Source organism: Epinephelus fuscoguttatus, linkage group LG11, assembly GCF_011397635.1.
Source record: "Epinephelus fuscoguttatus linkage group LG11, E.fuscoguttatus.final_Chr_v1".
In the NCBI taxonomy this organism is placed as follows: Eukaryota; Metazoa; Chordata; class Actinopteri; order Perciformes; family Serranidae; genus Epinephelus; species Epinephelus fuscoguttatus.
The window spans coordinates 1911539-1931742 of NC_064762.1; the positions used below are offsets into that span (position 1 = coordinate 1911539).

Here is a 20204-nt window from a genome sequence, read left to right on the forward strand (position 1 = left end):
TCCTCTACACCAAATCCCTCCTTCCTTTGCTTACCTCTCCCCCATTTTCTTTACTCATACCCATCCTTCTTCCCCTTTATAACCTCCTCACCCTCCCCTCTTTTACTCTCCAGGTTAAACATTGTGGAGTGAATGTGATGCTGAATGTTCCGGCGAAAAGCAAAGAAAACTCAGTTACTGTTTGTCAACATCGCCAGAAAAAGTGAAAGTAAAAGACAACCCCAGATTCACTCTCCTTCGCTATATTTGTGTTTTTTTTTCTGACGCTGTGTCCATGATTTTCGTAGCTTCCTCTTGGGTGAGTGCTGCTAACGATCTGGCACCTAGTTGCCACCTTTTTATAAAGTCCAGGATCAGACCCTCAGCCCCAAGGTCTGCCGACTGTGCTAGTTTTCAACCAGCTCTGCCGTGGCAGTGTGGGCAGGGTGCACAGATGAATGGTGTCTGGTGGGGATGCACGATAATATCGGCACGTCATCGGTATCAGCTAATATCGGCTTTAAAATAAACTATGAGAACCAGTCAACATGCTTTTTCTTAATGTGCACAATGAATGAATATTACATACATTGAGAAGCATTGTATTTAACGTCTCCATCTGCTGGTGGGCCGTCATGATAAGAGGAGGAATGAATAATATGATGTTAATTCCACTCCAGACTTGATGATCACTACAATTAGGTAGGGAAATAAGTGGATATATCAGCATCAGTTATCAGCCAAATGAGTTGTTATATATCGGCAAAAAATCCAATCTCGTGCATCCCTAGTGTTGGGCTTTCCCCAATGCCACCATGGTGCCACCAGCTCTCAACTGGGATGACAGAACTGGTTGAAGATCAGTTTCACTTTAACGGCTGTAGCGACTCCATTTCAGTTTGTAAAAACAGCTAAGCACAGGCGAGATGTACACATGTAAACAAGATGCAAAGATGCATAAAGGAGGCAGAGAGGTATCAAACCCACGTCCTGGTGTTGTTCAAAGCCACTGATAAGCTCAAGCTGTGCTGTGCTTGCATACCACAGGAGGCTGACAGCCAATCTTTGAGCCTGACGACTGGCAGCCCGTTTTCATCATATGGAAGTAAGAGTGCTTCTGTCTAAAATGGCTTGAAAATGGATCGAGAATTTTTAGAGCTTGACCCTTATTAGGCACTTTACATCAGGATTAAACTTTATGGAAGTGCTAAACGTATTCTCTGGAGTGACCCTGTAATGTAAACTGGCCAATGCCGGGGCACCCAGTGGCTCAGTGGGCGTCCCACGTACATAGGCAATGTCCTTGCCGCAGCGGCCATGGGTCATCCCCTTTCTCTCTCCCCTTTTCACACTCAGCACTGTCCTATCAATCAAAGGCAAAAGCACCCAAAATAATTTTGGTGTAAAAAAAAAGTGTAGAAAGTTTTTCTTTTTCTTGTCTTTTTACCAGACAATGAGTTTTTAAGGAGATGTAGTTTACCTTGACATGTTTCGACTGTCACTGCAGTCTTCTTCAGAAGCATCATCTGACATGCGTCATGACGTGTCTTTATCAGCTGGTAGTACCCTGGAGGCGTGACCAGCCTGGCAATCTGACAGATTTGCCAGGCTGGTCACGCCTCCCACCGCCCGGTGTTCTTTGGAGGAGAGAGTCCCAGGTGTGTGACAGCATGAAAGCCCCCTCATCCTGGTTGATGGTGTCCCTGGCCCGCCTCCTGATCTCTATGGCCTCCTTGATCCAACGTTTGAACTTTTTGCTTCATGATCGGTTGACTTTTGCGTTGTCCCAGTCCATGACATGATTATTTTGCAGTGATCTGATATGGCTGATTTTAGGTTCACCTGCTCTGCTTTTTCTTTTTGTGATCTTGTGAGACGTCCTGTCGTTTCCTTTTCGCATTCTTTTTTATGTTCTGTTTTTCTTGTACTGAAGCTTCTTCCTGTTTCTCCTATGTATGTTTTGTCACGTTATGCATGGGATTTCGTATATTACGTTGCATTTTTTGTCCGTGTTTATCCTGTCTTTTGGGTGAACTAAAAGCTGGCAGAGTTTTGCGTGAGGTTTTACTATTGCGTTTATTTTGTGTTTTTTCATTGTCCTCTGTATGCGCTCGCAGACCGGCCTGGCAAATCTGTCAGATTGCCAGGCTGGTCACGCCTCCGGGATACTACCAGCTGACACGTCATGACGCACATCAGATGACGCTTCTGAAGAAGACGCTTCTGAAGAAGACTGAAGGGACAGTCGAAACATGCCAAGGTAAACTACATCTCCTTAAAAACTCAATGTCTGGTAAAAAGACAAGAAAAAGAAAAACTTTGTACACTTAATTATTTTGAGTAGACAAAATGAACCTAATTACACCACCCAAAATAATCTTTAAAAACTAGCCACTGCCACAGAGTAAGGTTAAGAGACATGAACTAAGAAAAACACACAAAAAATTACTATAAAAGAAGTGGATTCAAAGTGTTTGCTTGTTGCTTTTTGTTAATCTTAAAATTCATGTTGAGTATCACAAAAATATCTCGCTCTTATTCTTTTTACTTTCGCCTTTTAAATCAGATTAAATACGGAGTTTATACTGATGGAAGCAAAATGGCTGCTGAGGCACGGCCACAAGTTGAGCAGTGACATGAAGAAAAAGCCAAGAATCTACTGTACAAAACAATTCTGGTTTAAAACTATTTCAAAGCAACCTTGTGACTGTGTATCCTCACGCACACACACACACACACACACACACACGCACAGACAAACCTCTCTGCTCAGGAAGCATTAAATAAACATAAAGCGTTTCCAAAAGCCTGAAAGGGGAGCACTCACATTCCTCTGTCGTGTTATGATAGATATCTGGGCCAAACTGCAGAAATGGATCTCTGAAAAACTAAACTGGAGACTTCTACTCTTTCTTTCACCCTACAAAGGCTTTTTCCTGCTCTTGTTAACTACAACATATCGCTAGTTCTCTTTCCCTTTAGTTAGTCGCTTCGGGGGAGTTTTTTCTCTCTTTCTTTTCCGTGAAAATGACTCTTATGCTTAAAGCTGAATCGTTCTTGGGGGAACGCTGTGGAGTATTATATTGCGTCTGGAAGACAGCGAGGGGGAAACAATAGTGCGGCAAAGCCGAAACAAAGACTCGCCTTTATTTCTCCCCCTTATCAGGTTCCTGAGGCATTCCTTTCCTAAAATCCCCCATAACACACACACACATATGCATGCACATAAAAAAATGCACACACTTCCACCTCATAAGACTCACTTACATTCTAATGCCTCATGGACAAATGATTATAGAGGCCCAGCTAGGGTGCTTCTGTGCTGCAACACAGAGCGAGAGTCATGTGTGGGGGTGTTTGTGAGCTTATGTATGTGTGTGTGTGTGTGTGTGTGTGTGTGTGTGTGTACTGCCAGAGAACAGTGAGAGAAGGCATTGATTCAAGGGAGAGAATGAACCTGGAGACCTGGCGAGAGAGACGGGGCTAACCAGAGCCAGATGGTCAGATAGCGAACATTAACGCCACTGAGCACGCCTAAGCTCTCTGCGCAGAGGGCACAACATACATGTGCATTTAGGTGACAGTGGCGCGAGTGCAAAAAGGAGCGGATGCACCGGTTTCAGCAGCTTTCATTGTGTAACTGTGGGTCAACACTGCTGCAGCCATCACTGTGCAATGAATGTCAATGTGCAGCGTGTGTATGTATGTGCTGTTTGTCTTACCTAGTCTGAGCTCACACAGGCGGAGCTGGGGATCCAGAGGAGGGTGGAGTCGCCTCTTCTTCCTCCAGCAACGAGCAGGGTAGGTATACATCTGTCCTGCTGCTTGGCCTGCACACACACACATACACATATTCATATACGTATAGGCGAACACGCATGCAGAGACACAGGCACACAGGAAGAATTTTAACAACCACTGGCAGGCTTACAACTTTAACAAAACTTGCATTGAGACCCCTACACACACAAAAACACACACAGAAATACACACAGTGGACTGGTTTTGTTTTCCTGACACTTAATATGTCCCGCTGTCAGTGCTCAGGCTAATGGTCCACATATTCAGAAAACTCCTGCTCTTATAGCCAGGTTCCAGAAACTCTTATAAAACTTGGAATTTTGGGAACTTTGTCAGACCTATCAGAAATGTAACTTCACGTCGAGGATGGTTTTTCTCCAAAAAGCAATTTAAATACTTTTGCTTTGACACCAAGCAGACGTCTTGTGCTTAAAATATTTTGGTTATCTGTGTCTAATCATATTCCACCATTAGCTTGGTAGAGGACAGAGATGGAGGGAAGTAAGCGTGTTTTTTTCTGTCAATATGAGCATAGAAAAAAAAGAGAAGGAGGGGGCGGAGGGATAAACCCAGAATAAATGCATATAATGTGAGTTAGGTCTGCCACAAAGTATAGGGTGTGGCCTGAAGGGCTTTGCATACAAGATGGAGGACAGGCTATTTGTGTCCAGCTCTCGGTAAAAAGCAGATTGTTCCCTTTGGTTGTTCAGGCGACACAGATGTGCACTTTGACTGCATGTCTCAGGATAAATCATCAAGTGTTAACTGTAGGAAGGGGTGACTCACTTTTATTGAGGGAGGAGATCGATAAATTAAATCTTTCTTATGCATTTCAGCATTTCTGTTAGATGAGGAGATTGACACCACTCTTTGTGCATTCAATATACAGCCAGCAGCTAGTTAGCCTAGCTTAGCTTAGCATATGGACTGAAAATGGAGAAACAGCTGTCTATGAAATCTGTCTACCAGCCGCTCTAAAGCTCACTAATTATCATGTCAGATTTCATGGTGTCTATATTGGCTGCCTGGCAATGATGGTTTCCAAGACTCCAGGTAATCACTAGGAATAGTCTGGCACACCTCCGGGGCTGAAAAATAAAGCAAATGCCAAAGTGCCAAAACTGCAGTTCCTCAAATGGCCACTTGAGGCTGGCTCCAAGAGCAAGTAAATTCCCACAGACCCCAAAGTAAAAGTGTCCAACTTTACAGCAGAAATAAAAGGCTTAAAGGTATGTGTAATTAAGGGCGTGGTCACTTTGAGTGACAGGTGGTGACAAGTTGTTACCACAGCGACAGCGTTGGTTAGTTAACGTAACCATGGCATAACCCCAGGTTAACAGAGTGTAGTGTAGCCATAGCTGCCACTATTTCCACGTGTTTTAAGTAGGGGTGGGCGATATGGCCCTAAAATAATATCACAATATTTCAGGGTAATTTTCACAACATGACAAATTAGGAAAAGAACATTTTATTATTAATCAAGAACACAGATGCGCAACAAAATAAGTGATATAGTTTTACATGTCAACAATTTGCCTTCTAATATTCAGTTAAAAAATTAAAAAAAACTATCTCTCATTTCTTTCTCTCAGTTTTTTGTCGAGCTGCGGGCGTCACGTAGGTTTACATCACCAAAGGTTTATGACAAAATCACTTGATGTCACCGACTCCCGTGTGCACACAGCGAGAGAGGAGAGGGAGAGACGCTGTGCTGCTGCCAGAGGAGCCGCTGACTGAGTTCCCTCTGAGCAGTAAGTCGCTAAAAGAGTCTGAGAAGTCCAGAGCTGTTCATAAAACATTCACAGTTTATTCCACACTACCGAAGCTGCTCCTCTGTTTGGAACCACCGCGGAGCTGGTATTAATTTCTCTTTCAGCCATGCTTGTTGTTGCCGTGGGTAACAGCATGACGTCACATGTCAACAAGTCAAAATATTGTGATTATCAAGATATGAATTTTTCATACCATATTAAAAATGATATCTGTATTATCATGAACATTATGATATGGCACAGCCCTAGTTTGAAGTTTGTGAAAGTCACTTGTCCCACAGACAGAGAACGGACCTGAAGCACTTTGGTGGACACAGCCCTTATGGTTACCTCCACCCTCTTCTCCAAATTTAGTTACTTCTGGCCTCAAAAATCCAAGATGGCGACGGTCAAACCGCCAGACACAAGGCTTTTAAACAGGAGTCCACAAACTAATAGGTGGCATCACGGTGGCTATGTCCATTATTTTGTACAGTCTATGGTTTGACGGTACAGTTTAGTTTTTGTGCGATTAAACAAAAAGATTTTTTAAACTCTGGACGCAGCCAGGCTAGCTGTTTGCCACTGTTTCCAGTCTTTATGCTAAGCTAAGCTAACCAGCTGCTCCTCTAACTCTGAGCAAGAAAGTGACAAACATATGTCCCAGAATGTCACACTGTTCCTTATATGAAGCAGGAATGGTAACAAAAACCAGATCTACAGTATTCAGAACATAAATATTTACATATACATTAAAGCCATATGAGCTGAGTGTGTTCAGTGGATCAGACTGTGTTTCCCACCTGGCTGACGGTGGCACTTTTCCATCCAGATGTAGCAGTTGTTCTGCGCCACACCCGTTTGCGAGTCCAGGAAGGGCATGCGCACGCTGCGTTCAGCACAGAGACGGGCATTGTAGCTGCGACAGTGTTCGATAGCCTCCTTGTAGAACTGGTCACCGAGCCTGAGCACAGACAGAGAGACAGACAGAGAACATGGCAGGTAAACAGTCAGACAGACAGACAAGAAGAAGCAGGCTCAGGTTGACCACAAGTAACATTCTGGTCCCATTTCCGTCATTGATTTCAGCTATTTGCAGCATGCGGCTTCAATTTCTGCTTTCTGTGCGCTGAGTCACCCCTGCTCTTAAAGTCCTATCAGCTAAACACTAACAGTTTTGGATGGTTAATGGCAATAACATGTGCTGGGCGGCTGAAGAGTTGGTATGGTCTGCAAATCAAGTACGAGCGGGCCTGTTCAGTCCTGGTTAACTTTAGCTTAATATAACACGCCCAGACTTCTCTCTGCATTTTGGCTCAGTGTGTTGCGCAAAGTCTGGATTTGCTGCATAAAGCAGACGAAGCATGAAGACAGGCGAGGTGAAGGAGCATCCATACAGGCCAAGCACAATGAGAGCTGTGAGGGCGCACACGCACACACACACACACACACACACACACACACTTATGCAGGGAAACGATAATGAACTATAAGAATAAGAAGAAATGTTTCATCCTGTCAAAATGACGGATAAGAGAGAGGGACGGATCGAAGTCCACACAACACACTACACATGCACGCACACACTATCGACCCACATGAGGTTTTAAATCAGGATGTGAGCCATCAATAACCTCCACAGCCCCAGTCTAGAGGGAAGATTTCTGCAGCTAAGATGTTCAGAGACAGACAGAAAAAAACAAGATTAACAGTTTTGCCAAAAATAAAATATCCACCTCAAGTAGGTTATTCTTTATTTAATCACATAGCTGAAATCCAGAGGGGGAGATAGAGGAAATATAGCTCTAATGGGGTCTTAGCCAGCAGGGGAACACATGGCTCAGCTCCAGAGGTGAATGAGTCAACAGTCTTTGGGCACAGTTTGCTGTATATGATTTCCAGACCTCGTCCTATGCTAATAACCAATCAGTGAATTTAAAGTTAAAAAATGTTAAAAAGAAAAAGAAGAAGAAATGTCACTAGTATCCTTTGGAGATCCCCAAAGCAGCAGCAGGATGCTGTCTGTCTCTCTCTGTTTATGTGCATACATGTCTGTCTGCCTGTCTGTCACCCTGTCTGTCTGCCTGGCCAAGCGCAGATATGTAAAGAATTCGGAGCTGGACAAAGACCAGCACACTGGTCGCACTGAATCTCACAAAGATGTGCAGTGTTTGGAGGTGGAGGGAGGCAGAGGGTGGACGGAGGAGGAAGAGGATGGGGGATGGAGGGATGGAGGGAGAAGGGTGAGAGGTTGGAGCAGGGAGTGAGCCAGGTAGTGCATGTACTGATGGAGGAGAAAGGGGGAGGGTTCAGAGGAGGAGACAGGTATGGAGAAGGGACTTGATTTGTGGTTAATGAAGCTCTGTACCAGTGGTTCCCAACTGGTGGGTTGTTGTAAAATGTACAGTGCTGTGCCTTTTACCAGCAACGTTACAAAACATAAACAGTCACCACCCACCCCCTAAAATGTATAAATACCCCCTATGTGAAGCATTTAGTAGGGCTTTTCCTTTGGCACCTCTGGTGTCAAATCTAGCCGTGCGGACTTGTGTTCCCATCGTCAGTTTTAACGTGTTGAATTGCGCAGAGCTGCACCTGAGATCACCTGTCTCTGGAGTCTGGCCAAAAGTGTGCCAGATCACCTCCAAGAGGGAAGCACTGACGTCTCGCCAACCACAGCCAGACCCTGACGGATACCCCTTATCCCCCTTTACTTTCTAAAACAAGCCTGTGTTGTGACCCTCGACTCCTGTTTTCTCAGGAGACCAGAGAGAAGCACGTTTTTAAAAGTCTCTTTGTGTTCAGCTCATAGTATTTTTATAGCTTCTCAATGAATCTTTGTGGTTTGGAGTTTAGTTTCTCTCCTGTGTCCCAATTTATACTTTCACATATCTACTTTATTTTACTGTCATGGGTTTCCTCCAGGTGCTCCAGCTTCCTCCCACAGTCCAAAGACATGCAGGTTAATTGGTGACTCTAAATTGTCCGTAGGTGTGAATGTGAGTGTGAATGGTTGTCTGTCTCTATGTGTCAGCCCTGTGATAGTCTGGTGACCTGTCCAGGGTGAACCCTGCCTCTCACCCAGTGTCAGCTGGGATAGGCTCCACCCCGACCATGTATCAGGATAAGCAGTTATGGAAAATGACTGAATGAATCTTGGCTTTAACCAGTATATAAGTTGTGTTAAAGGGATAGTGCACCAAAAAATTAAATTTCAGCCATTATCTACTCACCCATATGCTGAGGGAGGCCCTGGTGAAGTTTTAGAGTCCTCACATCACTTGCAGAGATCGGCGGGGGGAGCGGCTAGCACACCTAATGGCAGACGGCGCCCCAGACTAACGTCCAAGAACACAAAATTGAATCCACAAAGTATCTCCATACTGCTCATCCGTAGTGATCCAAGTGTCCTGAAGCCCCGACATAAAAAGTTGTTTGGAAAAACGTCATATGAACTCTGTTTTTAGCCTCACTGTAGCCTGTAGCTCTGACTGCTTCTCTGTGCTCCGCGCTCACGTGTTCGCGCACAGGGTGATCGGTGATGCACGGTCTCTGAAGAGCAGCAGTCTCGTCTGTACTGATGTCCAGATTCTCAAGTGCAGGCATCGCCAATTCCCAGTCTGAGCAGCAAAGACTTTCCTCATCCGTTAGCACTGCTTTGCATTTGAAACAACTACACCAGCAGGTTTCCAGTGCTCAACTCCGGTATTCTGCGGCTGGCTGAGGGTTAGGCTCATGAGCTGCGGCGGCTGCTTCGTCCAGTAGCCTGAGTTCCGTCCGTATACTCGGGCTCAAACAAATACGGCTCAACCAAGAAATGCTGTTCCTCCTCAGTTTAAAAGTCTTCAGACATGTTGGGCTGTCCTTTGCTAAAAGACCGTAGTGCAAATGATCTTTTAGCTACTGTGATTACTGTCGTCTCCCCCTGCGGTGCACGTGTCACGTGATGTAAACACTTTCGCTGGTCTTGCGCAGGCACGCACACATGAGCGCGGTGCCCAGAGAGGCAGTCAGAGCTACAGGCTACAATGAGGCTAAAAACAGAGTTCAAATGAGGTTTTTCCAAACAACTTTTTATGTCGGGGCTTCAGGACACTTGGATCACTACGGACGAGCAGTATGGAGATACTTTGTGGTTTCAATGATGTGTTTTTGGACGTTTGAATCTGGGGCGCCGTCAGCCTCCATTAGGTGGAGTTGTGTTGCTACCTCCTCTCCCCTTGGATCTCTGCAAGTGATGTGAGGACTCTAAAACTTCACCTGAGCCTCCCTCGGCATATGGGTGAGTAGATAATGGCTGAATTTTCATTTTTGGGTGCACTATCCCTTTAAGTTACTGCTGATGATAAAACACTGCAAAATGACGGGAGACCTTTGGCCATGGATCAACCTGCTACTATTAAATGTCATCGACATTATCACTAGACACACCTTCAAGTGGGTAGCCCTGTTTTAATGTAGATGTAAATCCCTGCCACACTGGGCTGACGTGCTGAGTCAAACCACGTCAAGCCAAGCCAGCAAGTGTATGGAAAAACGGCATAAGTGGAGAATTCCCCCCTTGTGAAAAATTTCTTTCATTTAAGAGAGATGTTTGCACATCCGGCTGTCTCAGATGCAGGTGCGTTAGGAAATATCATCTGAGTCTTTGAACAGAAAATCCCGCACACTGCTCTTGCTCAACTTCACAGTTTATAAGTAACACTAACATTTTGGTCGGACTGGACCTTCGTCATCACTCGACGGCGTGTAGCATAGAAAAAACATGGGGGTTACATTACAAATGGTGTTCCGTTATAGCCTGAAGTCTGATCTATGTGGGCTAATGAAATCAATCCATCCTTTCCAGCATTTTTCAAACTGATCCATCTTGAGTCTTAGAGCAAATGTTAGTTTTAGTTTTAATTTAAATTTTCCCAATCCTCTAGTGATAGTACAAAGTTTCCTTTGTTTTCCCATCTTTCTTTAGTAACCACTGTTTAAGTGCAGTGCAGAGATGATGAGCTAGCCAGTGGGATACACACACTGGAATCACATGCACTAACATGCATGCACAGCTGTAACGTACCACAACAACGAACAGAGAAGCTTGGATTACTTCAATAGGTGTGACTTCATTCTCTCCTCAGAACGCCATTACTCTGCTATATCTTCACATAGCAAACAGTGGTTTGCTGCTACATTAATGCTCTGAATACGTATATATAGCTCCATGAAAAAAGGAAATGAAAGTATGAGTAAAAAGAGGGGAAACAGGAACATTGGACAAATCTGACATATGGCACAGTACAGCTACCTTGGTACACCTTGCATACTGTCTATTTCCAGGAAGTCATTGCTACCAGTAAACAAATAGTCCAGCATGTAACACCACACTTAAACCCACAAACTGTTGTTTTCACAGCACCACAGCAAACACGCTAAAGTAAAACCTCTATAGTGGCTCTGTGTGCACATCCAGCGCCACAGTGTATGTTTAACGTCCGCGCTTCAACACATGTGGCATTTGCTGGCTGGGGTTTGTGTCAGGAGACCTACAGAAATGAGGAAGGCAGCTGGTGTTTTTAAGCCACGCGTGTTTTTACAGTATGACGACGGACCAGCAGTCGCACTGATCCAGTCAAATCCAAATCTCCAGAAGAGACTTCCTTTCACATAACTCACATTCCCAGAGGTGAAGCGTTATCTCTGCTTTCACTATTTGTTGTTCTGGGCTGAAGTGTGTGTGTGTGTGTGTGTGTGTGTGTGTGTGTGTGTGTGTGGACCTACAGGCATCTGTCTTCCCCACTCTTCTTCCTCCCCTGTGTCATCCCATATCGCCTGTACGTTTCTGTCCCATTTCCAGCAACAAAGCGTCTGTGTGACGTCCTCGGGCAGCTTCATAAACTCTTACATAAGCGAGTGTTTCGTGCCTGTTTGTTTGACTGCTGTGCATTTTGTCTGAGAGGTGTGTGTACATGTGTTTGGCTAAGTGAGAGTAAAGAGACAGTGTGTGTGTCTATATGCCTCCAAGACCATCTGTCTGTGGGTTGCGTGTCCTGATACCTCCTCCCCCCACTCGCCCAAACCAGATTCAACCATCAGAGATTGTACTGTGCTCCTGTTTGTGCCCATTAGTCGACTGTATGGCTGATCCTAGTGATGGAGCTTATGTAAGAGGAGTTTTGCATGTCGGAGAAACACATTCCTCTTGGTCAACAGCTTCCTGGATACTGATGGAATCTGCAGTTGCTGTGTGTGTTTGTGTGTGTGTGTGTGTGTGTGTGTCTGTATACCACTGTGATTGTCTCAATTGCTTCCATACAAGCACAAAGGAGCTTTGTGTGTGACGGCCAGTCTTGTCATTGTTTCCAGGTAAAAGCTCCCAGAGACAGAGCTTATGGACGTTATGCATATTCAAACCTCAGCTTAATCGTCATCTCTATTAATCAGACCTTCTGTTTGGATGTCTGCTGTCACTCCTTGCCATCAATCTTACTCTAATCCGCAACGTGTCTCTGTCTGTTATGTATTGCTCACAGCACGTTCGCTCCGTGCTAAATTGAATAATTAATCACTCAAAGAACTCATCAGTGGCATAATAAATCACTGTCCTATTTCTCCCTACATTTCCTCATTTCATCCACATGTTTCCTTCCTGTTTCGACAAGTTCTGAAAACTAACACACATCTAAAGACCCAGACATTAGCATGCCGCTACCAAAACAACCACCACGTCCTGCACTGATGCTGTAGTCCTTCTTGGGGACGCATCAGGACGCATTAGTGTTTACACTACAAAAGATATGTGGTCAAATGCGTCCCCAGACCACCTCAGCAAGTGGTTTGAGTGATTGGATCACAATGTGTCTCGCTGGTTGTTTACACATTTTTAGCTCTGTCAACTTGTGTTCGGATCACCCAAGACGCATGTTAATGCCATGTATAAAAAGGAACATAGTCTGGATCAGGAGTCAGCGACCATTACTATCAAAAGAGCCATTTTTGACCCAAAAAATAATAAAATAAAAAATCTGTGGGGAGTTGAAAACATATTTGAGCATTATAATGAAGGTAACCTAGTAGCCTATTACATCTAAATAAGCCCATACTAATAGTTTAAATGAGCATTCATTAATATGTTTTACCACAAGGTGGCCACTGTGCAGGGAAATGGACCTAAGTGTATTGCGGAGTTTTGCACAGCAGCAACCGGATCTTTGCTCTCAAACCACAAAAACATGTGATGGCACAACAGTCTCCTTCAGTACATTATTCTATGCTTTCTTTTCTTTTGCTAGTCATCCTGTTTAATTTGTCTTCTGATTAAATCGGAACCCTTGAAACAAGCACAGCCTTATAGACTGAGCTGAGTTGTGAAGCGCGGGTCGACCTGTAACCCACGAGACCCGCAAATGGACCTGCGGGTCAGGCAGCAGTGATTGTCTGTTAAATCGGTCTGTAAATGATATTTTGACGTTATTGGCTATTACTGTCATGGCATCTGAAGGTACTGATGCGTTGAGCAGGTGACAGTCCGAGGCCGTTTTCAAAACACACTTGTGTCACGTGCTCCAAAAGAAACTTTAAACAATAATTTATTGTACAAAACGGGGGAAACAAACGTTGACAAAAACGGTTCCATAATTCATATTAAATTCAAAAGATAATGAAAAAACAGCCACAAGTTAGAGGGAATAGTGATAAAGTGGTAAAACTTGGCATTGATCCACAGCCTCAGACGGATGTGCTCAAGCATGCCGTGCGCACAAGCTCAGTTGGTAGGCGATACTATATTTTCACATTTTTGACAATGCAATTTAAAATTTTTATTTTTATTGATAACCTACATTTACCAACAACAAAAAGACTACATTTAGCACCAAAAAAATATGTTTTAAAAAAACCAAACGAATATCGAATACCAAATTTTTATACCAATACCTACCCATAGAAACGAATATTAGAATATCTTAATATTTGGGTACAGCCCTAGACAGTTGTTGTGTCAGTGAACCTTGTGAGTTGTAATGGAGCTGAATTTTGTAACGTTACCTTTGTTAAATGTTGCTGTTGTCCCTGGCTTCATATGAGCAGAGGAAGAGTCCGCTTGCCACTAAGCTAAGTTTTACAATGCAAAATGCCATAGACTTGTGCTAAAAACATTAGCATGTTGTATTTGTGGGGAAAATGTGTCCAGATAAAGACAAGTGTTTGTCTGTGAATGATTGCACACAAGTATAAATCCCACTTAAGTCTACCTGTGACCGACTAACTAAGTCCCTTACAAAATGGACTGCAGACCATTTTCAGCAGTAGAGGACAGGGGGACAGTTGTGTCCAAAATCCATTTGAATTGACATTTTTTTAAATTCCGTTACAGCAAAAGTTGATAAATGCCATTCATTTAGAATAATTAATCACAGAGCTTATAATTAATTAGATTAATTTGTTTAATAGCTTGACAGCCCTAATTCCAATACGTCACGTTGAATATAACGGACATTGTTTTTTGACATTTTATAAACTAAATCATTCTTCAGTTACTTCAGAAAATAATCAGATGCAGAACGGACTGATAAATGATGAAAAACACTGTTTTCTTTCTTGGGTTAAAGCAAAAAAAAAAAAAAAGCCCTGAGGCAGGAGGTGTTTTGTCGGTCTTGTACTAGAATCACATCTTTGTCAATCATTTTAATGAGCTCTCTGCTTTGAAGCAGCATCCAGGCTGATGGCTGAGGTTACAGCATCAGTGACATCACCAGAGACAGACAGACAGACAGACAGACAAGAGACGACAGAAACTGAGCTGCAGATTTAAAAACATATTCTTTTTATGTTTTGTTGTTGTGATGTGAAAATTGAATTGCAAGACTTTCAGGTGTTCATCTTGGAAAATTAAAGAAACATAAAAGCCTCTGGTGATCTGCAAAAGGTTTCACTCTGGATTTCATCCAACAACCACCAACTAATTTGGTTTTATTTCTTCACCACAAAATGAAACCTCTAATTAGATTAACAAGTCAGACTCTGCTTTTAGCCAGACGTGTGTGTGTGTGTGTGTGTGTGTGCTGACATTCTTGCAGGTGTGTGTGCAGTAGAGCTGTGGTGGTGTTGATATACTGCTCTGTCTCTGTACTTATGAACATTTAATATGACATTTGAAGGAGGTGCTATGATTTATACCTTCTGTTGAAACAACAACAGGGAAGCACGAGAAAAGAACTTAACACTTATTAGATGTTGTTAATGTAATGTGATACAATACAATGCAAAGGACAGATAACAAGTGAGACAACAGGAGAGACAAATCACAACTCAAGGCAATGCAAAATAAGTGGAGAGCACAGCAGTGTAATAAACAGTGCAACATCAGTGTGACTGTAACACTCAGTGACAGTGGTCTTAAAAAACGTCACCACAGCAGGTTCAAAGGACTTATTGGACACAACGAGCCGATCACTAACAGAGCTCTTCAGCTCACTAAAAACACTGAACGATGATCCTCATTTTGCACAACACTCTAGAGCTTCCTACTTATTCTTTGCTCCATGATAATGTCTTCAGGGTTAGGGTCAATTTCAAGTACACCTTTTAACCAAATTTAGGAAAGGTTTTTGGACAAATCTTGTTTTACTTATTTAAGCACTGCAGGCAAGTGGTATATATGTGGTCTTGTGCAGAGGTCAGTGTTACGTAGGAATATGGTTATGAAGTAAAATGACGGTACTATAGTTTTGTAACATTAGAAGTGTGGACTTTTACAGAGAATGGCTTCACTCATTTTCACAAAAAGAAATTTAAAAATGGATAAATAAAATTAGATCAAATGTTTGTAGTAGTTAAGACCTCACAAATTCAAATGTGAGACTTTTAAGGCCTTACTGTTGCAACACTGAATCTAAGACATTTTAAGACGACCTGTAGACACCCTGTTCTCATGAGTCAGGGGTCAGGCCGATAATGGATCCTGCCTTGCTGATCGGTTTGTTGATCTTGTTCCTGTATCCTGAGCTGCACCCCCAACAAACAACGGCATAAAATAGGACACTTGTTCAACAGCTCATGGACATTCATAACAGTTGTGCTTCTGAGTGCACAGACATCCTGCGTTAGGGATACATCAGTGTTACTGCATCTTATATCAAGCAAGGGAGTTCAAGTATCTCGGGGTCTTGTTCACGAGTGAGGGGAGAATGGAGCATGAGAAGGATCTGCAGTTTGGTGCTGGACCGTCATGATGAAGAGGGAGCTGAGGAAGCTTTCGATTTACTGGTCCATCTACGTCCCAACCCTCACCTATGGTCATGAGCTCTGGGTAGTGACCGAAAGAATGAGATCGCGGATACAAGCAGCCAAAATGAGTTTCCTCTGTAGGGTGTCTGGGCTCAGCCTTAGAGATAGGGGGAGGAGTCAGTCATCTGGAGGGAGCTCGGAGTAGAGCCGCTGCTCCTTCGCGTCAAAAGGGGTCAGTTGAGATGGCTCGGGCATCTGATCGGGATCCTCCTGTTAGAGGTGTTCCAGGCACATCCCACTGGTAGGAGGCCCCGGGGCAGACCCAGAACACACTGGAAGGAGTATATATACATCTCGTCCGGCCTGGGAACACCTCGAGGTCCTCCAGGAGGAGCTGGAAAGCGTTGCTGGGAATAGGAACGTCTAGAATACTTTGCTCGCAACCCGTCCTTGGATAAGCGGCTGACAATGGATGGATGGATGTTTTCATGTTTTCTGATTAACTCCATAACAAACCCTGGTTTTAGATACATGCTTTATAATTCAGAATATTTTGAACAGCATGGGAAGGCCTCGTGATGCAGTTGAAAGTGCTAGAAAAAGCTCATAAGTGATGCTTATGTTACGTTTTTTTGTGTAACTAAGAGTTCTTGGAGTAGCACTACATTGCATTTAGTGGTAACTACGCAGTCGCTCAAGTGGCTCAATATGAATGTTGTTTTTGAGTACTAGTATCATGCTGTGAGTCTTTTTGCACTGTATACTTGAGTAAATCACATCTAATGTACATAGTACAAAACGTGTCTTTGACATACTATAATTTTGGAATATATAAAACTGAAAGGGCCCACTGACGAGCTGATAATAGCCGGTATGACTTTACAGCATTTCTCAGCATGAACTGTTTAAATGTTGTTTGCATGACCTCATTCAGCTCACTGACTCAGAGGTAATGCGAAACTGTATCAACGACTGACTCTTTCACAACACGAACCTCTCCAACGAACAATCAGACACATCTTTCTCATAAAGATCTGCCCAGGACGCACACACAGCACCTCAGAGGAACATTTTAACACCACTGGTAGTGTCAGGGAATGATGGGGGTGCACCACTAAAGATAGAGCGGGGAGAGGAAGCTTACTTTTGGCAAGGAATAGGTAAGAGGCCCCAGAGGAAGTGGCAGCAGCATGTGGGCACTGATAGACGTCTTTGTGGTACTTTGTAGGGCGAGCAGCGGGGTGAAGCAGAGAGGAGGGAGACGAAGAAGAAGAGGAGGAGGAGGAGGAGCCAAGGAGGCAGAATGGGAGGGAAGAGGAGGGGTCCGATATGTCCCGGGGCACACGTGTTCCCTTTCAAACCCTGTCACACTCATTTTCTCTCAAACACGCGGATGTGTGTACGCACGAGCGCACTCACACACACACACACACACACACGCGCGTGCTTGTCCGTGCGCAAACAGACACACAAAGGGAATGAAAGGGAAAGGTGCAGAGTGCAGACGGAGGGGGGAGGAAAGGGTGTCGCAAAGGGGAAACCCTGATTCAGATGCAGTTTCAGATGCTATGTGGAGAACAACATCCATTCACATGTCAGTAATCTCACACACACAGAAACATAAAGAGGGAAACATGTGCCAGTTCCATGTGCACAACGGGGAGGAAAAAAAGGATTGATCACTGCATGGAGCTTTCTATAAAAAATGTTCCTGGCCATTTAACTCCCAATGCCTGGAAACCATTCCCGGACATTCCCACTCCCCGGGCTCACATAGACAAAGGCCAGGGTTCGCCGCTGTGCTGAGGGTGTAGTATAAATGTATGCAGTAAATGCAGCCAGACAGACAACCCCCCCACCCTCCCACCTACCCCCCAAACCTCCATCACTCACTCACGCTCCCTCTCACGCAAATTGGGGGAGGGGTGGGCAGCTACACAACCGCCCACGCATCCAACAAACACACATAATAAAAACACACACGTTGACCCCCTCCTTTAAAATTTCCCTAAATCTCAGCCTGCGTTCTTTCAATCCCTCATGCAAACACAACCCAAACCACCTTCCACCTGAGCTCTCTTCTTCCTCATCACAACCCTAATGATAGAAAAAGCACACATAACACGCACATCTCTGCATGTAAATTACATCGCTCATTTGAATACTTCTCATGTCAGCTCTTCATTAAGTCCAAGGCCACCCAGGTTTCAATCACAAAGAGGTCTTTGTAGGGGAAAAACACGAGAGTTTAAATAAATCAAGTAAATATGCACAGCTAAACATGTCTGAGTGAGCCGAGGGAGAGCCAGACGTATTTACTGTGAGCTGCTGATGGTTGCAATTCATCTTTCAGAGCAGGCAAGATTATATCACGTTCTCTGTGACTGCGTATGATTTACCAGCTACATCCTGAGGACAGATGACAAGCCGGCCCTATTGTTTCATACAGTGGACTCAAAAACGGCCTTAAAAACTGCAGCACAACATTATTCCCCATAAAGTCACACACTCCAACAAGACAGTTTTCTCTTAATATGCACACATTGTTTTCCCTTTTTGCAGATATCACATGCAGGGGAGGGGGGGGGGGGCAATCCTGTCTGAGAGAATCCTGTCATATATGAAGGGCAGATGGGGTTCCCTTCCTCCATCAGTCTGTCTGTCTTTACATATACCTCTCCCTCTCTCAACAGATGGACCCAGGAGAATACTGGGACGATCCTAATCTGCTGTTCTGCTTGCACAACTGCAAACACACACACACACACACAAAACACCCATATACCTACATTCTCCACAGCCTAATCTGTTTCAGTAGAATACAGCAGCTTAAAGCCTTTTTTGTACAGTAGGATCTTCTTTGGCTTGTCAACAAAGAGCTCTGCAAAACAAGAGCATCCTGAGTCCTCTCTCTCTCCCTCCTTGTTTTCTCCTCTGACTATAAATACAGAGAAATGTTATTTGGCACATTAATGGTTCAGTTTTGTTGTCAGTTTAAGAGGATGCACAGCAGATGACTGATGACAGTTCAACAAGGTTTCTTCACACTTCCATGTTATTACTTTTTTTTTTAAATGAAAGCATAGATGTGGATTATGCTACACTTATCCACGGCATCAGAGACATTCATGTATGGCCCCTTTGCACAACAGATTTTAGGATAAGGGTCTTAACTCTGTGCACATTCCACATGCCCAGTGGTAAACATCTGCTGTCAGCCAGCAGGAAGACAGACATGCATTCAGTAAAATGGCCTGAGCTGGAAGTTACGGGTGCTCTTATTGCAGGACACACATAAGAAGGGTCTTTTTTAATTATTTATTTTATATATTTGGCAGTTTTTGCACATTTTCTTAAAGGTGGCAAATCAGAAAACATCCATGCGCCCATTGCAAAGATCTGACACTGCCACCTTTAAGTCATCCGTTGTAAAAATCTAACTTCAGGGACACTGCACGCCCCCTAAATCTGCTTTACATCGCAGCTTCCCTCCACATGCACGAAAGGAGGTCAACACTGTATATTAATAACATGTTACAAACCGCCATCCATTGTTTACATGCGTTTGACACTCGCAGCAAAAAGCCCGAGCCGCGCAGCGAGCGAGAGTCGCCCTCTCAATGTGCGCTTTGTGACATTAATTGCATGAAATTATCTATGCAAATCCACCCGCCTGCCACTGACAAAGAAGACCTGCATGCAAACTTCTGTCAGCCGTGTTTGTAAAGCAGAATGTGCACGGTGGCAACTTTCTGTCTAAGTGAAACCAAGTGCATGAGGTGGAGAGAGAAACAAAGTGCGGACATTTACGCGCGGGTTGGAGACGCTTTCTCTGCACATTGTGCACGAGTGCATGCTTTAATATTAGTGTTACACAACACAGCAAGTACAACGATACCTGCAGATAACGCACGGAGACTGTCCAAGAAGTGCATGGCAGCTGTGTTCATTTTTGTGCTTCTTATTTAAAACCCTTAACCCTGTGCAGATCAGTCACTACCTTACATGCAGTCAAATGTGCAATGTTTTAATTTTAAAAAAATGAATTTTACTTACGATTTTAGAGGATTATGAATGACTGTCGCCATTTTCCTGCAGGACTGTAACGTAATATTCCAAATCTCGGTGTAGTTTGGGACCCTTATGAAAAAAAACACAACAGCCAATGCGGTCCTGGGCACTGTGCTCCCTACCAATACAACACCAGCATCAAGACATTAGGCGTGGCTTCAGAGAAATCTGTCAACATCAATGTCCCAGACCTCAGAGTAGTAAATATCACAGAATAAAATCCAGCTGTCTTTATTTTAGTGAAAGAGTTTTAAATAAGAGTGTTAAATATCATGGGCTCTGCTGCAGTGGCCTTTACAGGTTTTATTCTGGGCTTTTTATACAATAACAGCCTGTAATACAACCATTTATTTTAATTCATTGAAATCAAAAGGGGGTAAAATAAGA

At 43.8% G+C, this 20204-nt stretch overlaps 1 protein-coding gene across 9 annotated transcripts in view; it reads right to left on the bottom strand.

Moving 5' to 3' along the window:
• Positions 1–20199, bottom strand: part of dpf3 (double PHD fingers 3) — a 39174-nt gene extending 18975 nt beyond the window's left edge. For all 9 annotated transcript variants that reach the window (XR_007450406.1, XR_007450404.1, XR_007450405.1 and 6 more), the window contains exons 1-3: positions 19803–20199; positions 6335–6495; positions 3702–3809 (exon numbers count right to left, since the gene is read on the bottom strand). Coding sequence is in view for 5 of the 9 variants with exons in the window: in XM_049590515.1 (XP_049446472.1) it covers positions 3702–3809; positions 6335–6495; positions 19803–19834 (301 nt within the window). In the remaining 4 variants the exon portion in view is untranslated. The remainder of the gene's footprint in view (positions 1–3701; positions 3810–6334; positions 6496–19802) is intronic.
• Positions 20200–20204: the final 5 nt, after the last annotated feature.